Raw genomic sequence first — 21,457 nt, forward strand, 5'->3', positions numbered from 1 at the left:
GGATTACTGGGGATTAAAGTGTGGTACAGACATTAATTTAGGATGTCTGCTAGCAGATCTTATTTTATAAGTTGGTTATTTAGTTGATCTAAAGTCTCTAAACTAGCTGTTCAAGGAATAAGTGTAGACTTCAAAACATTTAGGGTATGTCCACGCTGCAGCCAGGAGGTGTGATTACAGTACACACAGGAATACCCAAGGTAGCTTTGATCTAGCTAGCTTGCTAAAAATAGCAATAAAGCCATGGAGGTGCGCAACGTTGCCAAATCCACATATAGTAGGAAGACCCCAGCCAAATCCTGAAAAGTCGCTAGATGTAGCTGTTTAAGCACTCAAAAGGAGCCAAAAATTAATATATATTTACACACACACACACAAGTATAGTATAGTCACAAAATAATTCACAAGCAGCTCAATAGTGTTATTAAAATCCATTCCATGCTGTTCTTACTACATTCTATTGCACACCAGAAGCACCTACAATAGTACACTATCATCAGGAGGGTGCCCTCTGCTCATTGAGAAGGAAACTGCAACCCTCTGCTCATTGAGAAGAGTGCTCTGTACACTGCAGTCCAGGTTAGCTGGGGTTGATTAAAATCAGCTGAACCTCCCTTTCTTTCCAGCCTGGATTTGAGTCTACAGGTTAATGAAAGGGAGATCCCAGAACCAGGGGGAAGAGGGCATTCTTCTGACCGGAGCTCAGCGCTGCAGGGACCCAAGAAAATAGACTTAAAAACAAAAATCCGCTAGCCAGACCCCTTTCCCACCCCCACCCTCCATGCTTCCAGGGTTTTATTTTTGAAAACAGCTAGGCAGCTAATCCCAGGCCAAGCCAGGGAAAGGAGTAAAGGGGAACCTAAATCAAGCTAGCTCCACCTTTGATCCTGTAGTAAGGGCTTCATTCCTGGAGGCACGGTGTCCCTCCTCCCCATGCCCCGATGGGGCACATGGCCCTGTCTCATCCCCCACCCCCATCTTTCATCCTTGCAGCTCTCCTCACTGGCTAACCTGCCTCCTCCATCCAGTATAGCCGTATTTCCCTGCATCACAGGTTGTGCTGCCTATTACGGAGCAGTGAGAAAGAACACGTTTGAGTAAAAATAAGCCCTGGCAAAGTGCTGCTTTCTCCAAAGTGTGCCGGACTTTAGTAACATGTTTAATTAGCCTCCACAAACTTCTTTTCCTCATCCGCAGATTAGAGTGATCTCAGCCCAATAAGCCCTGGACTGTGGTTCCTTCCGAGGATATGCTCAATTGAGACATAATGTTGTTGACTTAGTGCGCAACAGAATGTAGTAAGACCAGCATGGAATGGATTTTATTAACGCTATTGAGCTGCTTATGAATGATTTTGTAACTATACATATTGGTGACTTCTTTTTCTGAATGTCACTGTAATTGGCAGTGAAACTTGCTAGATTTGTCACTGGTCACTTTGACACTTATCTAGGGCAAAGGTAGGCAACCTATGGCTCGTGCTGCCTAGGTTCTTATCTAGGGCAAAGGTAGGCAACCTATGGCTCATGCTGCCTAGGTTCTGGCCACCGGTCCGGGGGCTCCGCATTTTAATTTAATTTTAAATGAAGCTTCTTAGACATTTTAAAAACCTTATTTACTTGACATACAACAATAGTTTAGTTATATATTATAGACTTATAGAAAGAGACCTTATAAAAACATTAAGATGTATTACTAGCATGGGAAACCTTAAATCTGAGTGAATAAATGAAGACTTGGCACCCCACTTCTGAAAGGTTGCTGACCCCTGCACTAGGGAAACCAAAAAGTCACCAGATCTAGTGACAAAGTAACTAAATTGGCACAAGCCGCTTGAGTGAAGCACTTCTGGGACTTTCAGTATATATTCGGGCAGCTAGTCCATGTCATTGCCCATGCTGCTGTGGCTTCGCTGGTATTTTTAGTGAGATAACTAGATCAAAGCTAGCTCAGGTGTGCCTACCTGTGCTGCATCACACCTCCCAACTGCAGTGTAGACATATCCTAAAGTACTGAATAATGCAGCCTACTGCCTTATTTCTGAGATCTCTGATCTGAAATGCATATGATCCACGATGTGTTTAGTTCTTGCATTACGCACATAACTTTACATTCTCTTGGTGTCTGCCTGATTAGAAAACATGACGTGCTGAAACCTGCTGCCCTCGTTTCTGTTCAGAGCGATGTTTCATTAATTTGCTTTCCTGTTGATTTAAATTCTGTTGAACCTGTTATAATCTAACCTGGTGTCTCTACTCTGTGTGTGGCTCTCCTATAAATCTGGCTTCTCATCTGTAGAAGGATATGAAACATAGTGATTTTAAAAATTTAAACTGGTATGAGTCTTGTTTAATCTGTTTCATAAACTTTCAGTGAGATTTTGTTTTGTACTATAAGGAGATCTATCTCTACCTGTTGCTATTTAAGTCTTCCCTTTGCCCAATTCTCTTACCTAGTTCAGTTCTTGAAATTGAGTGGACTGCTAAGTGGCCTGTGCAACTTTTTCATTTGGGAAGTTGGATGCTGGAAGTCATGGTTTCTGGAATAAAAACTTAAATTCTATTCAATATTTGCCAATTTTACATGTACTGAATACTGTTCCATTCATTTTTGCTGAACTGCATTGGTTTCTTTTGCATATAAAAGCATTATTGTTCTTATCTGTTTACATCCTATCCCTAGTTGGAATTTTTTGAACAGCTGAGTCTAATCATTTTCAAAAGTAACTTTAGTAGAAGATAAAAATTGAAGTATTGGGCTGTTACACTCAGGGCTCAATATTTATTTTAACTGTAGCCACTTTTATAATCCAAACTGTAATTGCTGTGTATTATCACTAACCCTTGCTAAAGTCTGTATAAGTAATATTCTTCAGGACTATAATCATACAGTTATTAAATACTTTAAACATTTGTAATTGAAGGATTTAGCCACTGATTTGGGAATCAAATTCTTACCCGCCTATTTTCATTTCTTAACTTCCATCAAGTCTTGCTGTGTAACAAGACATCTTAACTTCTGGTAAATTGACCTGTATCTTCCATGTTAGGCTAGTTCCATGCTTTCTTGGTTTGCTTTCCTTTATTAGAGCCACTTGGCTAGGTCACAGAAATAGGAAGGTGGTACCACTTTATTCCTGTTGTAGTTTATCTGAACTGCAAAAAATTCAGAAAGCTTAGCCTCGGAGGTATTACGTAATCCATTGATGTTGCTAAAAATTACTGGCCCAAAATATTGGATAGGAAAGGAGTGAAGGGCCTTCTGTTTCCCAAACTCAATATCTGCTATTCCAAGGAATCTAACAAGGCAGGTCCTAACATCTGGCCCTCCCGGTGAAATACGTTTTGGTACCAACTGGAGAGAAGGTGGGTCTGGTGCTTTGCAGCACAATACTTATTTTCATTATAATTAATTGGATATGGATCATTTTAATCTGTAATTGATAGCTAATCATAAAACTTGAATATGCTTCAACTTTGGAAGTTCTCAGCTGCTGGGCTCTTCACAAGGGCCTGGTCCCTGCCATGACTGATGGCTTTAGTTCTGCCTGTAAAACTTGAAGCGGGCTAACCTGTGTATCTGCCTTGCTTTGAGAGGGAGGAGTCTGGTAATATGGCAGAAGAGACACTTCTCCCTTTTTTGCACTCAACTCTCTTCCTTGCATCAAGCACCTTGTATGTAACTAGAGCAATAAGCGTTCTCCTACCTTTATTTTTTGATGGTATTGTATTTATCGTGTAAGATATAACTTCACTGTAACACTTTCAATTTCTTCAATTTCATAGTTGCACAACTCATCATGAACCAATCTCACTTGTTTTTTATAGGCATGGTCTACAGAAGTTCTTCTCCTGTCGAGGAATTGCAATAGCTGTTGATTACTTTTGGAAACGTGGCCACAGAAATATTACTGTGTTTGTTCCACAGTGGAGAACAAAACGTCATCCTAACATCAAAGGTGAGGCAAAAAATGTCCTGCTTTATTTTCTTTTGGATTCAATCTAAGTAACTCTCTTTCCAAGTTCAGCTCTTGATATTTGGGACCTGTCACAAAAATGTAATTGATAAATAACCTAATTTTGAATTGCTAAGTAACTGACATTTCTATTAAGTTTTTTTTACATTTCGCTGAATTTTATTGGAATCACTTGACAATATCCAGTTAGGTGTTATATACTTTACTTTAACATTTGGGTATTTAGAGAAACCGTTCCAGGTTTTCTCAACAGTGTTGAAGACCATTATTTGAAGAGCTGATAATTATTTCACTTTCATTAAGACACTGAGGGTGCATCTTTATCATAAAAAATGTATTCTTACCTCGAGTTAGCTAACATAAGGTAAAACCCAGCATTGGCAGTTTGTCGGTTCATGAGAGTTAGCAGGTTGAGTTAAATCTTAGGTGCTCCCATAGTCTTTAACTTGACCTAACTTGTGTGAAAACTACAAACTACCTTGTCTTCACTAGTTTTTTAACTCGTGGTAGCTAATGTGAGTTAATCCCATCTTTTTCCTAGTGAAGGCAAGGCTTTAATGCTTACAAGTCCTTAAACTCACAGCTTTACCTCTCCTCCACTATTCTTAATTTCTTTTAAAATCATTCTCACCTCTTGAATAATTTTAAATTTTTAAACTTATTTATAAGACTGAGCTGGTTCATCCTTGAAACAGTTCTGTGAAGTAAAGAAGCAGTAGCTTCACTTTAATTAAGAAAATAAAACACTCAGTTAATGGGATTTTTGGGTGCCCACCATCACTGAAAATCAAGCTACCTGTTTAAGTGCCTAACTTTAAGCACTGTAGTTTGAAATGTTTTTAATCTAACTGACCTCCCACAGGTGGAGATGGGTTTTAGAGGCAGGTTAGAATTTAGGAACTTATGGGCCATTGACTCCATCCACGTCAGACTTAGCAGCAGTAGTCCATTTCTAAGATGTAGCGTGCCACCCATGCAGATCAGTAGGTACTGTTCTCAGAGAAGATAAGCTGTTTTGTGTGTTATGTAGACTAGATGTAAATTCTGTAAATAAACACTTTAAAGAAGAAAGCCTTGCCTTTAAAACTGAATGTTTGTTTTACCCTTTTAACAGAGCAGCATTTTTTAACACAGCTCCAGGATGTTGGAATATTGTCTCTAACTCCTGCAAGGATGGTATTGGGAGCAACAATTGCTGCTCATGATGACAGGTATGAAAGATGGGAGTTAAACCCTTTTAAAAGATACACAATGACTCTGTCACACCTCATGACTGATATTGTGAGAGAGCCATTAACCTGGAGAGCCAAGCACCAATTTCATGTCTAAAAGGTGTTCCATATCTTTGTGTGCAACTGTGGTGTATCTGTCCTAACCTTGTACACCTTCTGCTTTCAGAATGTCAGTAAGGCCAGCATTTTTAATGGCATTATATGTTGCCAAATCTTAGCAACTTTAAACTATCATCATTCATCCTTGCATGACATGGGTATTCTGTATAATTTGGTAGCTTCTATCATTAAAACTTGTCATGGATTTTAGTCCTCACTGAGGACAAGTGTCTGACAAGTTTTATATAAATCACTTGCTGAGGTTTACTAATTTATAACCCATTGACTTGTGGAGATTGAATACACACGTGTCTGGATCTATGCTCATTGAAATAACATGTGAACTACTTAAGAGGAACTAAAGAGGGAGTTTTTGCCTGACCCGTTTTCTACCTTCCAGCCCCTAAGATGGCGTGGGAGAGACGAGAGATTGTTACCTTGTGCTTGAGTTACATAGGTTGCATATGTTGAAATGTTGACTCTCTTAAGACTTGCTGCACTCAAGGTCATCATAGCCCTAGTGTGCCATATCGTAGTTAACTGCCTTTGTGTATAGTTTATGTCAGACTTGCATCCCAATTTTATTTAGAAACATGTCAACAAAATATCATAGTTATTTTAAACACCATCTCCAACCTTGAAGTTCTGGGGATGTCTTTCAACAGATCTGTCTCACTTATCGCAAGTGGGGGGTTTCTTTCTACAGTCAGTTAGCTTTCTTAATCATTGAATGATTACTACTAAAGTCTCCCAGTGCAAGGCCACTAGTTAAAAGAAACTTTTCTAGCATGCTCTTCTATCAGCTAACCCTTTAAAGGTTGGCAAAGACAAGCAGCTGAAGCTCTGAGCTAGCCATCTGGAAGCTAGCTTTTTGGCTGCATCTCCCTCCCTCCCAGTTGGTAAGCAATCCACCCTTTTGTTTTTCTACTGACTAAGGAGATGGCATGTGCTTGCACATAGTGCATGACTGATGTTGTTGAATATGCAGTCTAACCATCATGTACTCCATTAAACATGAAAATAAAAGTAAATGCACCAGCACATTTTAGTAGTTCTTAAAAATAAATAACCAAAACCCCCTCCATTAATGCAATGTTTTGTCAGAAAATTAAAAGGTACAAAATGTAGGCAATCCATAGTTGTTCCCACTGTAGTTATTTTATGTTCTGTCATCTCACATACTTTTAAACTTATGCCTTAAAATAGAACAGCATTTATTATAATACAAAATGTGGTATACTTTCAGTGGAAAGATTTCTGATTGCTGTGGAAATCAGAGTATCACATTGTGTTTACATTGAATCTGTGTTCACAAAACTCTTTGAGAATTATTTATTCTTTTTAAACTCCATACATCCAAAATAGTTCATAATTGGTATTTTTAAATAGCAAAAAGTGGGATTGTTTATTTCCAGAGGAATAAACAGCTTGTGTGCTTTCAAGGTGGTCCCTGTATTTCTTGTATTACTATATCAATAATAAAAAATTGCATTAATTTTAATCATATAATTATGAAAAGGATATATTACTCATTGATAAAACAGCTGATGAAACAGGCAAGCATAATGGTAGTAATGCAATGGGGCTGAAGTATTATCCTGCTGCACAAGGGGACGCAGCAGATTAGCCAAAAGAGAATGTGTGGCAGTGGACTTAGGTTGAATTGCATAATGAACTTTCAACTTTACTGGTTTATTTTAGACATGCAGCTTTATTCACCTCTACATACACATTTTGTAAAACTAATTCAACGTTCTTAGTTACCATTTCTATGATAACCACCAGCACCAAAGACTTAACTTAAAAACGTGCTTGAGTAAGCAGTGCAGCTTGCAGTCATTTGAGGCTTGGGATTCATTTTTTAGTTGGTTGGTTGAGGTAAACCAGTCTCTCTTTATAAAAACTTTTAAAACAGGTGTTTTAAGAGGCAGAACTATGCTGTCTAATTAGGGAAGGCTCCTCTTATATGACTATAATCCTTGTTTTCTACATGATGTGAATGGCTTTGGCCAGGACTAAACTGAAAAAATATTATAACTGTCTTTGAAATAAATGTTGTTGTAGATTTTTGCTGCATCTTGCTGATAAAACTGGAGGCATTATTGTTACCAATGATAATTTCAGAGAATTTGTGACGGAATCATATTCTTGGAGAGAGATTATTGAAAAAAGGTAATTATGTGGATTTATACAAACCCTAAAAGAGAGTCCTATCCTTATGCTCTAGATGCCCTTACTATAATTTTTAAAATAATGCTGTGACATAAACTTTAGCAATACCATACAACAAAACTCCTCACCTGACATCTTGCTCCAACAACTTACCCCCATTTTCAAACGTCTGGGGGGCAAAAAGGCATATCTGAATGTAATCCTTATTTGGGCTGTTTTAGACTGAGGTGGGAAGAAAATTTAAAGCTGTGCCTCCCTTCCCCTCCTCTCCCAAACATCCTGCCAGTAGTCCCTCCCATTGAAGATGCATGGTTACATAAGCTTGAGAACCTTTGCTAATCTCAGCTATGGTACTTTCGCATAAGGAGCAAGGCGGTTTGTCAGACAGGTAAGTAGGTTTGAAGCATTTAAGGCTTTGCGGGTCAAAACCAGTAGCTTGGTTTCTGGATGGAATTTCATATACCACTGACGTCAGATTCTTACAGTGAGATACTCCATTTCTCTGCTGGGTCATTCCATGCTGCAGAATCTTTAGTTTATCGGTGGTTTTAAGGAGTAGCTTTTTATAGGGTCCACTGCAGTAGTTTAATCATGAAATGACAAAGGCATATTGTAAATACCATTTTGGTGCTTCTGTATTGTACTTTTCTCATTTTAATGAAAAAATACAATGGCCAATGCCATATGGGTATTTATTAATTTCAACACTTCACTGATAATTTTTCCCATAGATTTTTTTCAGTGCTTTCTATTCTGAACATGTTGATTTTTGTCAAACTATCCCAATTAATGACATGGAGAAAAGCCATATTGCAGGTACAATATACCTGCATGTTTACCTGTAAACAACCTCCTTCAACAATTAACTTTTAGTTTCTTAAAGTTATGTAAACAAAGTCTAAAATCAAAATGTAAAATCTTAAAAATTGGGTGTGTCATATTAAATTTAAAGGATACACCAGTTATTCCATATTATTCAGGGTCTAATCCCAAGTCAATGGAAAGAATCCAACTGGCTTCAGTAGACTTTGAAACGGGCCCTATAGTCTATTAGTATTTTGTCTTCTGAATAAGTAGTTTTTATTAAAGCAGTATTTCCCAAACTTGGGACGCCACTTGTGTAGGGAAAGCCCGTAGCGGGCCGGGCCAGTTTGTGTACCTGCCGCGTCCGCAGGTCCGGCTGATCGTGGCTCCCACTGGCTGCGGTTCGCCACTCCAGGCCAATGGGAGCTACTGAAAGCGGCAGCCAGTATATCCCTCAGCCCGCGCCGCTTCCAGCAGCTCCCATTGGCCTGGAGCGGCGAACTGCGGCCAGTGGGAGCTGCGATTGGCCGGACTTGCAGACGTGGCAGGTACACAAACCGGCCCGGCCCGCTACGGGCTTTCCCTACACAAGTGGCATCCCAAGTTTGGGAAACACTGTATTAAAGAATTTAAATAGGAAGAAGGTGCTTAAATGGTACAGAAATAATCTCTTCCACTATTGTATTTCAAGTTTGTATTTAGTGTATATATAAACACAGGAACTTCTGATTAATGCTAAAGATTTGCAGCCAACTAACTTTAAATAAAAAAATCTTCGCACAAGACTAGTCAGCGTCTAGTGCCTATCCCCTGGAGACACACTATTGTGTTTTGGTCACAGATCCCAATCAGTTGTGCGACTTGAATGATGTAGGAGTCTTGAGCTAATCATTTGAATATACGGACAAGGAAGGAGAATTTAAACAAGTATAATACAATAAAATCTTCTGTAGTCCTTTCTCTCTCACGCTTGTTTTGCAGTGGCCCAGACCTTCCAGTTTAAGAACCCACTGTAGTCAGGAATAGTGGTGGGATTTTCATTTCCATATAATCACCCATTAATTCATGATTTTGAAAGGGAATATCATTTTTAGCTATAGCAGAATAGAAGTTCATTGATCAGACTGCACTGATTCTGGCTATGAAATTAGGTGGCTATCCTGAGGTAGTTAATTCTACATATTGGGAGTGGGAGGTTGAAAAAACTAATTGTATTGGTAGAACTATTTCATTATTATTTACTGTTGCAGGTTGCTCCAATACACATTTGTTGGGGACATATTCATGGTTCCTGATGATCCGTTGGGAAGAAATGGACCTAGATTAGAGGACTTCCTTCGGAGTGAATGCTGTTTTAGGTATAGCAGTCTCTTCATTCTGCTTTGAGAGCCAAGGCTTACGAGGGGCAATAAATGGTTTAACTGAAACCTGAAGCAATTTACTTAAACAAACAAAGTCACAGGGTACAGTATGAAAAATATATTAAGAACACAGGCTCTAAAGATGTAATAGCTTTACAGGAAAAAAATATGTTCTTATTTGTTACCTTAGTCTGTTCAAAAAGTGGTGGTGACATTATATGCATCTAACCAGGATCTCACAATAAGTAAGGCAAGTCCTCAGTAACTTCCTCTAAGGTTTGATTGTGGTGACGTTACATAAATGTGGTAGTCCACATAGCATATTGGTATTACACAAACCTATGATGCATAACTAATGACTCTGTTTCCTAAGAAATAGAATGAGTTCATCTAAATATATCCTTGATTACCCCTTACTGATGATCAGCATTTGGATGATAGGAGCACTATAGAAAAACCCAAGATAAATAGACATATTAACAGTATATTCTGCACATGAGAGAGAGACAACTTTTTTCCTATTTCTGTTTTCATTTTCCAAGCTACCCTCAGGTTACTACATCATACTATTAAGAATGCCTGCCAAGACTTCTGGAACTAAATAACTGTTAAATCTATTTCATTTTTAATCTTAATTTTGTTTTAAAATGTGTAGATTTAAATTTACTACCACATATTCAGAAATATATTTAAAAATCAGATCTTCCTTTATATTCTTACAAAGACATGAGTTCCGACTTTTGTTTTTTCCATTGCACCACGTAATGACTTTCCTAGTCTCTAAATCAGTGAAATGAATCTTGAACAGATAAGTAGTGGCAGTATTTTCAGCATTTGGAATAGAAAGAGCCCTGATCTGGGGATTCTTGACACTTAACCTTAAAGCTTGAAAATACTACAGTATTTATATTAATGATGATGATCATAATAATAAACACGTAACTCTTTAAAAACATGACTTTCATTAGAGATAAGATAAAAATAGTTATTGGCTCATTTTCAGCACCATGTATGACAGTTTATGTAATAAACTGGCTGACTTAATAGTTTTTTTAATCTATCTCTACTGTAACTAAGTAATACTGAAGTTTGTACATGGCATTTTGTAAAAATGTTTAACTGATTACTTGAATGTTTTGCCATATGTTGAGCACTCTTTACCTGTCTACAGAGTGCATCACAGCCAGTTATATCTAATGGTAATCCATGTTACTATCTCTTAAGTTTCAGATTTGAAGTCCCTTAGCTAGATTTTTGTACACCTGTAGCTCGATATAACGCTGTCCTCGGGAGTCAAAAAATCTTACCACATTATAAGTGAAACCGCGTTATATTGAACTTGCTTCGATCCACCAGAGTGCGCAGTCCCGCCCCTCCGGAGCACTGCTTTACCACGTTATATCCGAATTTGTGTTATATTGGGTCGTGTTATATCAAGGTAGAGGTGTACTTACTGTTTTGTATCACTTTGATGGAATCAAGTGAACTGCATCTTTAATCCAAAACAATCTGAAGAATACTAGAATGTAGGGGTTCAGAGCTTTATTTTGCCTACACTTTTTATGCTCAGAACAATATCACCTCTTCCTTAATTTACCAGAGATTTCATTTTTGTTCTGTAGAGATTTTCCACCAGCACAAATAACTCTACCGACTGGAAGACTGCATTCTTCTGAGACCTCACACTTCATCCCAATACCCAAGTCATGCAGTAATAATAGACAACCTATGAACCAAGTACGTGGTGGTCCTCCATCTGCCAGGCTTCCATTTGAACCAAACTTGCCAAACATACAGACTGGTCTAACAATTCCACCACAAAGATCTACTACAGAAACAATACGACTAAGGGAAGCATTGATCAAAATATTTCCTGATTCTGAGCAAAGACAGAAGATTGATCGAATACTAGCTGAACATCCATTCATGAGAGACCTTAATGCACTATCTGCCATGGTGCTTGACTAAGTATGATACAGGGGTCTTACATTGCAACTGATCCATCTAAACTTTGAATGTCAATGTGAAGATACATGTTGCTCAGTGTCATGTCACTTTATGAATATTCAAAAAATAATACTTTTATTTGTATAAAAAAGATATGAACTATTTTTTGTGCATATCCCTAGGGCTTTCAAGCGTCAACCTTTTTTGGTAAATTAAGTTATGCTGCTATTACAGATTTGTATTAACATTTTCTGTGAAAGAAAACAAAACTTTGCTTCTGCCTCCTTGGAATTGTTTATTAAAGAAGTAGCAGTTCACTTTAGAATAGTGTATTTGTACTCGTTTCTTAATTATACTTAAGGGGGGGGAAGATCATGTTTGACACATACTCAGATTAGAAAAAGCAGCAAAGAATCCTGTGGCACCTTATAGACTAACAGATGTTTTGGAGCATGAGCTTTTGTGGGTGAATATCCACTTCATCGGATGCATATTAGAATATTTATTTTAAAATATAAGATGAAAATGGAACCTTTAAAATAGTTTACCATTGGGGGATGTATTTGCCAGATGTATGCACATAGTCTCATTAGCATTAAGTACACACCTTCAAGTAATTGTTTTTTTGCCACTGGGTTGGAATTGCTTGTACTATTATAGATTACATTTTCTCTGTATTGTAGAAGTAATGCCACTAGGTGGCATCTTGTATCCATTAGTTTGTAATAACCAAAAAAAGGGCTTCTAACTGAAATTTAGAAATGCCAGTTCATATAATCAAAAGAACATACAAGCAAAGAGAACTAAATTGATGACTGAGACAGTGCTACTGTGGCAGCATTTAGGGACTAAATAGTGAGAGGGCTGTTGAACATAATTTGAAACAACATTATTCACATAAAAACCTTACAGGAAAGAATGCTGCTATTGCAGGAGGCCAGGAAATAAACATTAGTCTGTACACATGGGTGGGATTTTGGTTCTCAGGTAATTCTAAAATTGCTTCATTCTTAAGCTGCATTCACTCACCCTACTAATCCAGATTGGGGGTTAATACCTTAGGATATTTCCACATAGGACTGTTAAAACAGAAAGGTACATCCATAAGCCACTCTAACAGAAAAATGCTTTTAAAAGAACCACCCCAGTTTGAAGATGCCAAGTAACTGATTTTTATTTATTTTTTTTATGGTCAGAAAGGATCTCTTGGCCCCTCAAAAATAAAAAATCTTTACACTATTTTGTCCAGTGCTTTTCATATAAAACTTGCTGTTTATAAGTTACCTGTTCCATTTTAGTTGGTAGTACTGTGATCTCAACTTAGTTACTGAAAATGAAGCTGTATTCTTCTGTCCTATACATAATTACCAGTCATCTTAATTTGTTCTTGACTTTTCTTACAAACTGTATTAAATGCTGAGTTGTTGGTGACTAGAACTTCCCATAACTGAAGAGAGTGTTCATAAAATCTTGGCCGTTAAATACCTGAGGGCTGATTTGGATTGGTGTGCTGGTCCTAGAGGAGCTGCGCAAGATGCATTAAACTGGAGGCCCACCAGGGGCTGTCAGAGGGGACACTGAGCCTCAAAGCATTGTTGGAACCAGTAGCTCTACTTACTCATCACATCAGCAGCTTGGTTTAAGCTGAAGAAAAGGAGTTTGCTTATATAACTTTTTTCTAGGCTTTTTTAAATTTACATGAATCGAAGGAAAATTGTGCAATGATTTATTAAAATTATGTCTTTAGCAGTCTTGAAGGGGCAGTGTTGCCGAATCTTGTTTTTTATTTATTTATTTATTTATTATGAATGATGTGAGAAACTTCAGACCTGTAACTGGTTGCCTCCCCACTTGTCCATCTCCTGGGCCAGAATAACCAATCAGAGTTTGTGCAGGCAGAGCTCTCTTCTCCCCATAGCAACCCAAAGCCATTCTTGAGAGAGGTGGGGCTGTAATGGAGAGTTAAAGAGCCCAGCAACTCAGGATGAGTCTGCTTCTTCCTGTGAGCAGGGAGGACAGGGTGACTCCTCCCCTCTCCCTCACTACAGCACCTGGCCTGGGATAGGTGTAGGGAGGGGTGAAGAATTGTTAGAGCTGCACCCTCAGCCTGGAATGGGGAGAGGAGAATGAAGAATCCTAGGAGGAGAAGAAGTGAAGCTGGAGTGCCAGAACCACTGGGAGGGCTGAACTCATGCATGTTGGCACTGAGGAAGGCTGAACTAATAGGGGGTTTGAGGGTAGATTTAACCAGTGGTCAGGGCATGGGCAGATGCTGTGGTGACAGATTATTCACCAGGGGCCAAAATCACCTTACCCAATACATTTGGGAGAGTGGGTAACATTAAATGTCTTTCATGGAGGGGGATGGATGCAGGAGTTCAAAATTCAAAAGATGGACTTACATATATTTCTTTAGATCTCATGATTTTTGATCTCTTGAGGCTGGCAATACTGTAAGCCTGTGTGAGCAAAGTAGTGGATCTTTATACTGTTTCTAGTCTATTGATGGTATTTCTACTGAAATGGAAAGATTCAGAAAGCATCCCACCTGACCCTAACCAGGGTTTTCTTGTTGACCTGATAAATCCCAGGCATAAGATGCATATACCACCTGCTCACAGCTACAGGATTAGCTAATATGCTCACATGCTTCAGGAATACAAATCTAATAATTATAAATATGTAGATAAAGTCACAGTCCTTAGCAGCTCCAGGCAAAGTCTACTGAGCAAGTCAGGATAAAATATTCCTAAAACTGAGTAAATTCAGAAAAATAAGAAGAGAAACATTTTTAAATAACATTTTTATGTGCAATTCTCAAAAAATCTTGCTATGGCTGCCATGTGAACTGTAACTCATTCTACTTGAACATATGTAGTAGTCTTGGTCTGTGTGGTAACTAATACTTAATGAGTGTGCAATTTGGCCATGTTATGGTTCCCATAGCAACCATAGTGAAATTCTTGCCTGTACTGCATGTAAAATCTCAGCCCTAATAGGTCAAGGTAGACCACATTTCATTTCTTTGTAATGAGGCCCACAGCTCCTTGATGGTGGGGACTCCTCTACACAGCCTTGGAGGCAGACCACAGCTGTCAGTCAGAGGCAGAGGGGATGTGACTCCACCTCAGAAACCTGCTTGTGGCTGGCTCTCCAGCTGCAAATAGGGAGACCAGCTAGTCCCTGCTGCAGAGCAAATTTAAGATGAAAAAGCTTAATATTTCTAGGTCGTGAGGATCTGCCTTTATTGTCAGAAAGGATTACCTAGTCACAGGGACTCCCTGTGCTCCCCCACAAGGAGTGAAGAATGTCAGAGAAGGTGAAGAAAAGGGGAAAGCCAGACACCATGGCTCCAGCACCTCCCCCTCTGATTGAGAGCCTGCATGGAGATCTTTCTATGCTGTTCTGTGGAGACTTAGGCCCCTCTCAAGTGCTCAGGCAGGGGCAGACTTTCCTGTAGCCTCCCTCCCAGGACTTCCCTGGGAAGTGCTCTCAGGAAGCAGTGACAGCTCCTCAGCAGCACAATCCCTTCAGGCCTGGCAGAGGGAGAAGCAGTGGCCCTGGGAGTAGTACAAGTGGCAGTTCCCCCATTCCCCTCATGTGGCAGGAAGCAGGGGAACGTAGGTTGAAACCCAAAATCAAAGGTCCAAGGAATCTTCCTGTTCCCAACCAGCCACTGGAGCCTGCACTCGCAGATTTGAGTGACCATGAAGCAGTCGCCCAACCCTTCTCCCTGCTGCAGTGGCAGGGGGCTACTGACAGGGATCCAGAGACAACAACGAGAGCCTGGTAAGAGAGAGCCTCAGGCCTCCATCTGTTCTGTACCAAGTCCCAGTGCAGCTCCTGAGCCAAGGATTCCCTTAGACCCACCAAGGTTGTGTCTAAAGCTTCTAGGATGGGGTCAGCCTATGTCCAGGCAATGTCCAAGAATCTCCCTTGAACAAAACGTGGGATGCTGCAACCTTCCCCCACACACATACACACTCATCTGGATCTCCTCCACCACCGTCTTCCCAACCTGCTCCCCTATAGAAAACTACTCTAAAGAGTAACCACGAGGTCCACCCCTCCCTGCCCCCCCAGCCCTTGCAAATTAATCGCAAGTCAGGATTTTGGAGCCTGCAGGAGGAGCTCTTGCGAGCACATGCCTCTCTCTGCCCCAAGAATGGCTGAATCGCTGGCCCAGCAGAAGGCAGTGGAGGAGGGGAGAGGGCAGAGTGGAAGGGGTCCAAAATAGGGGTGGTTGGCCAGGGAGGGGAATCAAAGAAGGAACTGCAGGGGGTCTGGGAGAGATCAGGGAAGTATTTCTTGCAAAAGGCTATAAACCAATCCCATCTTGGTGTTACTGTGACATTGCTTATATAAATCATTGATTTTTTTGTTTTGCAAAAGAAGCATTGTTATTATAAGATGATTTTTGGAATATTACAAATACTTTCAACACATTTTTTTAGTGGCAGGAGATTATACAACACTGTGCTCCCTAAAGATACTGGTTATGTGTTAGCTGAACAATCACAAACACTGATTAATTATTTCATACTTACTTGCAAATGGCATCTGTTCTTTAATTGCAGTACAGTAACTCCTCACTTAACCTTGTAGTTATGTTCCTGAAAAGTACGACTTTAAACAAAACGATGTTAAGCTAATCTAATTTCCCCATAAGAATTAATGTAAATGGGGAGGTCAGATTCCAGGGAAATTTTTTTCACCAGACAAAAAACTATTTATTATATATATATATATGTACACACAGTATATGTTTTAAACAAACAATTTAATACTGTTCACAGCTATGATGATTGTAAAGCCTGGTTGAGGTGGTGAAGTTAGAGGGTGGAAGAGGGTGGGATATTTTCCAGGGAATGCCTTGCTGCTAAATTAGTGGTTCTCAAACTTTTGTACTGGTGACCCCTTTCACGTAGCAAGCCTCTGAGTGCGACCTCCCCCATATAAATTAAAAATACTTTTTTATATATTTATATATAAAATATATAATTTATATATATTTATATATATAAAGTAGGGTTTGGGGTGGAGGCTGACAGCTCACGACCCCCCCATGTAATAACTTTGCGACCCCCTAAGGGCTCCCATCTCCCAGTTTGAGAATCCCTGTGCTAAATGATGAACTAACACTGGGCTGAGCCCTCAAGGGTTAATTCATTGTTGTTAATGTAACCTCTCACTCCACAAGGCAACAGGAATGGCGGGGAAGAGGGACAGCATGGCAGACAGAGACAGACACACACCTTGTGTGTGGGAGAGAGACAGAAATACACATTGCCTCTTTAAGTAAGCTGACCCACTCTTAAGTGCATTGTCTTTTTAAGTGGATCAGGAAGTTGAGACCAGTAGCTGCTACCCCAGGCTCTCTCTGTCTCGCTCTGTGTCACCACCCTGCTCTATATGGAGAAGAAGGGGTAAGCGGGGTGTAGGGGGAGGGGGACACCCTGACATTAGCTCCTCCTGTTGGCCCCCCTAGCCCCTGCACAGCAAGCAGGAGGTTGGGGAGTAGCTCCAAGGAGAGAGCAGGAGCAGCACACGGCAGTGGGAGGAGGGTTAGCTGCAATTGACAGCCTGCTGGCAATTGCTGCACAGGGAGTTTAGAGGAGTGGGGAGCTGATAGCGGGGCTGCCAGTCCACCTTGGTTCTGAGCCCCAACCAGCTGGCTGCAACAGGCTACTCTTCCTACAAGCACTGGACAAAGCAGGCAGCTGCAAAACTACTTTGGAAGGGAGCATTGCACAACTTTATACGAGAATGTTCCCTAATTGATCAGCAACATAACAAAAAAACAATGTTAACCGGGGCGCCTTTAAGTGAGGAGTTACTGTACTACATAAACATATGAAATTACTTGTATGTAATGACAGAGCTGACTTCTCTTCTGTTGCGTATAATGCTCATTTTTGTCTAGGATCCCCATTCTGAAATATGACACTGCATGCTGTTCAGCTAAATTCTAAAAGCAGGACTTCAAATTCTTTAATATGTATACCTATAATTTATCAACCCTGAAATGTCATATATATTCTATTTGCAAGTGTGACTCATGCTGCATTAATTAGGTTAGTGGTCTCAAACTACTTACCATTCAGACCTTCTTTTAGCAAAGGAAATAAACTAGAAGGGGAGAGAGTCAAGATGCTGATAGTTAAGGCTAAGATTTTGTCATGGTTATTTTTAGTGAAAGTCCTCCTCAGTTTTTTAGGTGTGTTAGGATACCCTATATCCCACTATTACATCCTTACAGGCTGCACGAGGAGGGTTATATAGCTATAGCTTGTCTAAGGAATCTGCAAACCTTAGAGCAGTTTACAGCTCTCACTAATTTCTTTCCTCAAAGTCTATCCTCTGTGTATTTTCAGAAAATTCCCTTATGTGGTTGTGCATTCACACCTAGAAGAAACAGCACATCTATGGCATGGTCTTTTCTGCATTGATTTGTCATGTGTGAGGATGAGCAGAGGAACCCAGCCCTGATGATTATCCCCTGTGCTGCACTCCACGCAGAGCAACAGGGAACCCAGGAGCTGAGGACTACCTGTCTTACTGCACTTTGCAGACATACGCAGTTTGAGGGAAAGATTTCATTTTGTGCCTCTTAGGGCTTGTCTACATGGTGGCTTAGTTGTCACTAGTTGGGGAGTAAATTGTAACATCCAGCAGCATGACATACACTAACTGATCTGTGTGGACCCTGCTGGCATGTGCTAAAAGTTCCCTATTGCACATTAATGTAGTACTGTTTGAAATGGGACTGCATTAACATGCACTAGGAAACTTTTAGTGGGCACCAACAGGGTCCACATGGGCCAGTTACTGTGTGACACACTGATGCACATTAGAATTTACACCCCAGCTAATGTGAACAGAGGTACAGTGTAGACAAGCCTTTAGAACACCTCCTTGGAGAATCCCGTAAGTGAGACTCTTCAGAAGATGAAGGAAATCAGGGGGACTGTCTCTTCCCTCAGTGCTTTAGGTTAGGGTCGCTAGAGGGATTTGAACAACTGAGTCTTTTTTATGCTTTCCCTCCGGTGGAGAGAGAGAAATTTCAGACTGACAGTCCCAATATTGCTAACTTCAAGAGATCAAAAATCATCACTCAGAACCCCAAAAATCATGAGACTTAAAAAAAATGGTTTCGTGCTTTTTAGTCTGTCTTTTGAACTCCCCTTACTCCTCTGCCAATGTGTGTATGAGATAATTTCAGGTGGAAAAGTCAACCCTTCATGCATACAAAATGCACTCCTCTGCCTGACTGCTCAAATGGAGACTCCACTTACCTTCTCCTCACTTCTGAGACAGGGGAGCTGCCATCCATTTCCTATGAGTAAGGCTAAGATTTAGCCACAGAGGTCACTGCAGTCATGGATTGCGTGACTTTACTGGACTTCCATGACTTCTGCTTCAGCTGTCAAGGCCTGAAGCTAGGGCAGGAGACGGGACTGTGCACCCCTGATCTGCAACTGGGGCTGGAACCAGGACTCTGCAGTTTCTGCCCTGTGGCTTGTGGGAGGGGTTGCAGCCCAGCTGGGGGCTGCAGCTGGGGCCACACACCCCTGTTCGCAGCAGGGGCTGCAGCGGGGGCTGCACCTCCTTCCCAGGCTGGGGCTGGGGCTGTGCAGCCCTGTCCCACTGCTGCAGCCAGCTCCAGAGCAAGGGCTGCATGCCCCGTTTCTGCGCCCCTGCAGCTGGGGCCATGCACCCAGTGATGAGCTGCCAGAATATTAATAATCAGTTCCCTACTGGGTCTTCAGTGGCGGGTCCTTCACTAGCTCCAGGTCTTCGGTGGCACTTCGGCAGCGGGTTCTTCAGTGCCGCGAAGACCCGGAGCGAGTGAACGACCCGCCACCAAAGTGCTGACAACAACCTGGTAGGGAACCGGTTATTAAGCGCCACCCAGTGAGTACAAGCCCGAGACACACACCCCAACTGCCCCCCAGGGTTCCACCCCCTACCCATCTCACCCCACTCCCTGTCCCCTGACTACCCTGACCCCATCCACCACCACCCCGACAGACCCCCTGAACGCCCACGCCTACCCAACCCACCCCCATTCCCCGTCCCCTGACCGCCTCCCAGAACCTCTGCCCTCTCCAGCCACTCCTGGCCCCTTATCCAACCCCTCCTCCAGGCCCCAGCCCAGACCCCTTACCATGCTGCTCAGGGCAGCGTGTATGGATGCTCCGCGGCCCGCTGGAGCTCGCAGCCACATACCATGCCGCTTGAAGCAGCAGGAGCTGCCGAGCTGCCCAGGAATGGTCCAGAACGCTGGCACTGGGCTCTGCGAGAGAGGGAAGGTGGGGGAGGGGCCGGGGGAGCCTCCCCAGCCAGGAGCTCAGGAGGGCCAGATAGGACGGTCCCACAGGCTGGATGTAGCCCACGGGCCGGAGTTTGCCCACCCCTTTAACAACCTGTTCTAAACCAACTTCTAAATTTAACAACGGATTCGCGTGAACCGGTGCGAACTGGCTTCAGCTCACCATTGCATGCACCTGTGACTGGCGGCTGCAGCAGGGACCGTGCACCCCCCTTGTGACTTCTCAGGGCCATGGGGCGCCTCCCCTGCTGCAGTCGGGGCCACACACCCCTGTCCTGTAGCTGTGGCCAGCTCTGGAGAGGGGGCTATGTGCCCCCCATAGCTGCATCCCACACTGTGGCCGCTGGAGCCAGGGCTTTGCCCCCTTGTTCTGTCAGTTCCCCACCCCTGGGACTCCATTCCTCCCCCCTACCCAACCCTGCCCCCTGGTTGTTTTTAGTAAAGTCACAGACAGGTCATGGGCTCAATGAATTCTTTTTTATTGCCTGTGACCTGTCCCTGTCCATCATGGCCTAATCATTCCCAGCTCTTGCTGTGGGTCATCAGGCTCTAATGTCCTGCTTGTTGCTCCCAGCTCTTGTTGAAAGTTCCCAAGCCTCACGACCACCTCTACCTCCTTCCCCAAGCAGATAACTATGTAGTGATGAGAGGGACAGCACCTCAGATGTGCAAGTAATGGCAGACAGTGAAGGGCTTCTTGACCTGGCATTTCTTTCTTTCCACCCCATGCTCCCTCCCCACTCCTCTATTCTGTAAGGTCAGAACATTCCTCAGTGTGCACCAGTCAAAATTTATCCCAGTATCACTATAGAAGATCGAAGGGCCGATTTCCTTCATGGTTAGGAACTCATAATTTCTAACTGGAAGAGATTTTTACCTGTGCATGAGTTTCTATTGCTTGAGCTAAAGGACATGTTTCTTAGCCAAGGCTATAGCAGGCTCATCAATCTCTAGGCGGCTTAGACACCAGTAGAGGAGGACAGAGCGCCACTCCGACAAGCAGGGGTTACATACTCCTCATAGGCATTGAAACGCGTCTCTGAGGTTCAGCGACTTTCTCAGTTGAATTGCCTGAATTCCCCATACGGGCTACCACTTGTAACACCAACCTATGCAGGGGCATTGGCAGTAGGGATCAAAAGGGGGACCACCTCACTATATAGCCTTTGACAAGTAGCCAATTCCAAGCAAGCATATCTCAGCCCTCTCCTTCACACATGAAAATAAATATGGGGGTCATCATTAGGCCAAGGAGAGCAAACAAAAAAGAACTGTTGTCTGACACTCTATTACCCCCACATGCCTTCACAAGCAATGCTAATGGGTGGCCAAACTGCAGCTTGCGAGGCACATGTGACTCTTTTACAATTAAAGTGTAGCTTACAGAGCCCCCCCCCTAAAAAAACAAACAAACAAACAAACAAAACCTATCATTCTCCACCTACCAGATGGGGGGAGCTCAGGGCTTCTGCCCAGCGGAGAGGGGGATATTGAGGCTTCAGCTCCACAGGGCATCTCTGCTGGGGCTTCAGCC

General features: G+C 41.9%; 1 protein-coding gene across 2 annotated transcripts in view; it reads left to right on the plus strand.

Moving 5' to 3' along the window:
• Nucleotides 1–12,830, plus strand: part of N4BP1 (NEDD4 binding protein 1) — a 36,069-nt gene extending 23,239 nt beyond the window's left edge. The window contains exons 3-7 of one of the 2 annotated variants that reach the window (XM_032787074.2): nt 3,828–3,958; nt 5,091–5,187; nt 7,372–7,479; nt 9,534–9,641; nt 11,267–12,830. In XM_032787074.2, coding sequence (XP_032642965.1) covers nt 3,828–3,958; nt 5,091–5,187; nt 7,372–7,479; nt 9,534–9,641; nt 11,267–11,612 — 790 coding nt within the window. In that variant the 3' untranslated portion in view covers nt 11,613–12,830. The remainder of the gene's footprint in view (nt 1–3,827; nt 3,959–5,090; nt 5,188–7,371; nt 7,480–9,533; nt 9,642–11,266) is intronic. The other variant, XM_032787075.2, reaches the window with a different exon arrangement.
• The last annotated feature ends 8,627 nt before the right edge of the window (nt 12,831–21,457 follow it).

The sequence above is a fragment of the Chelonoidis abingdonii genome, chromosome 19, assembly GCF_003597395.2.
Source record: "Chelonoidis abingdonii isolate Lonesome George chromosome 19, CheloAbing_2.0, whole genome shotgun sequence".
NCBI lineage: Eukaryota > Metazoa > Chordata > Testudines > Testudinidae > Chelonoidis > Chelonoidis abingdonii.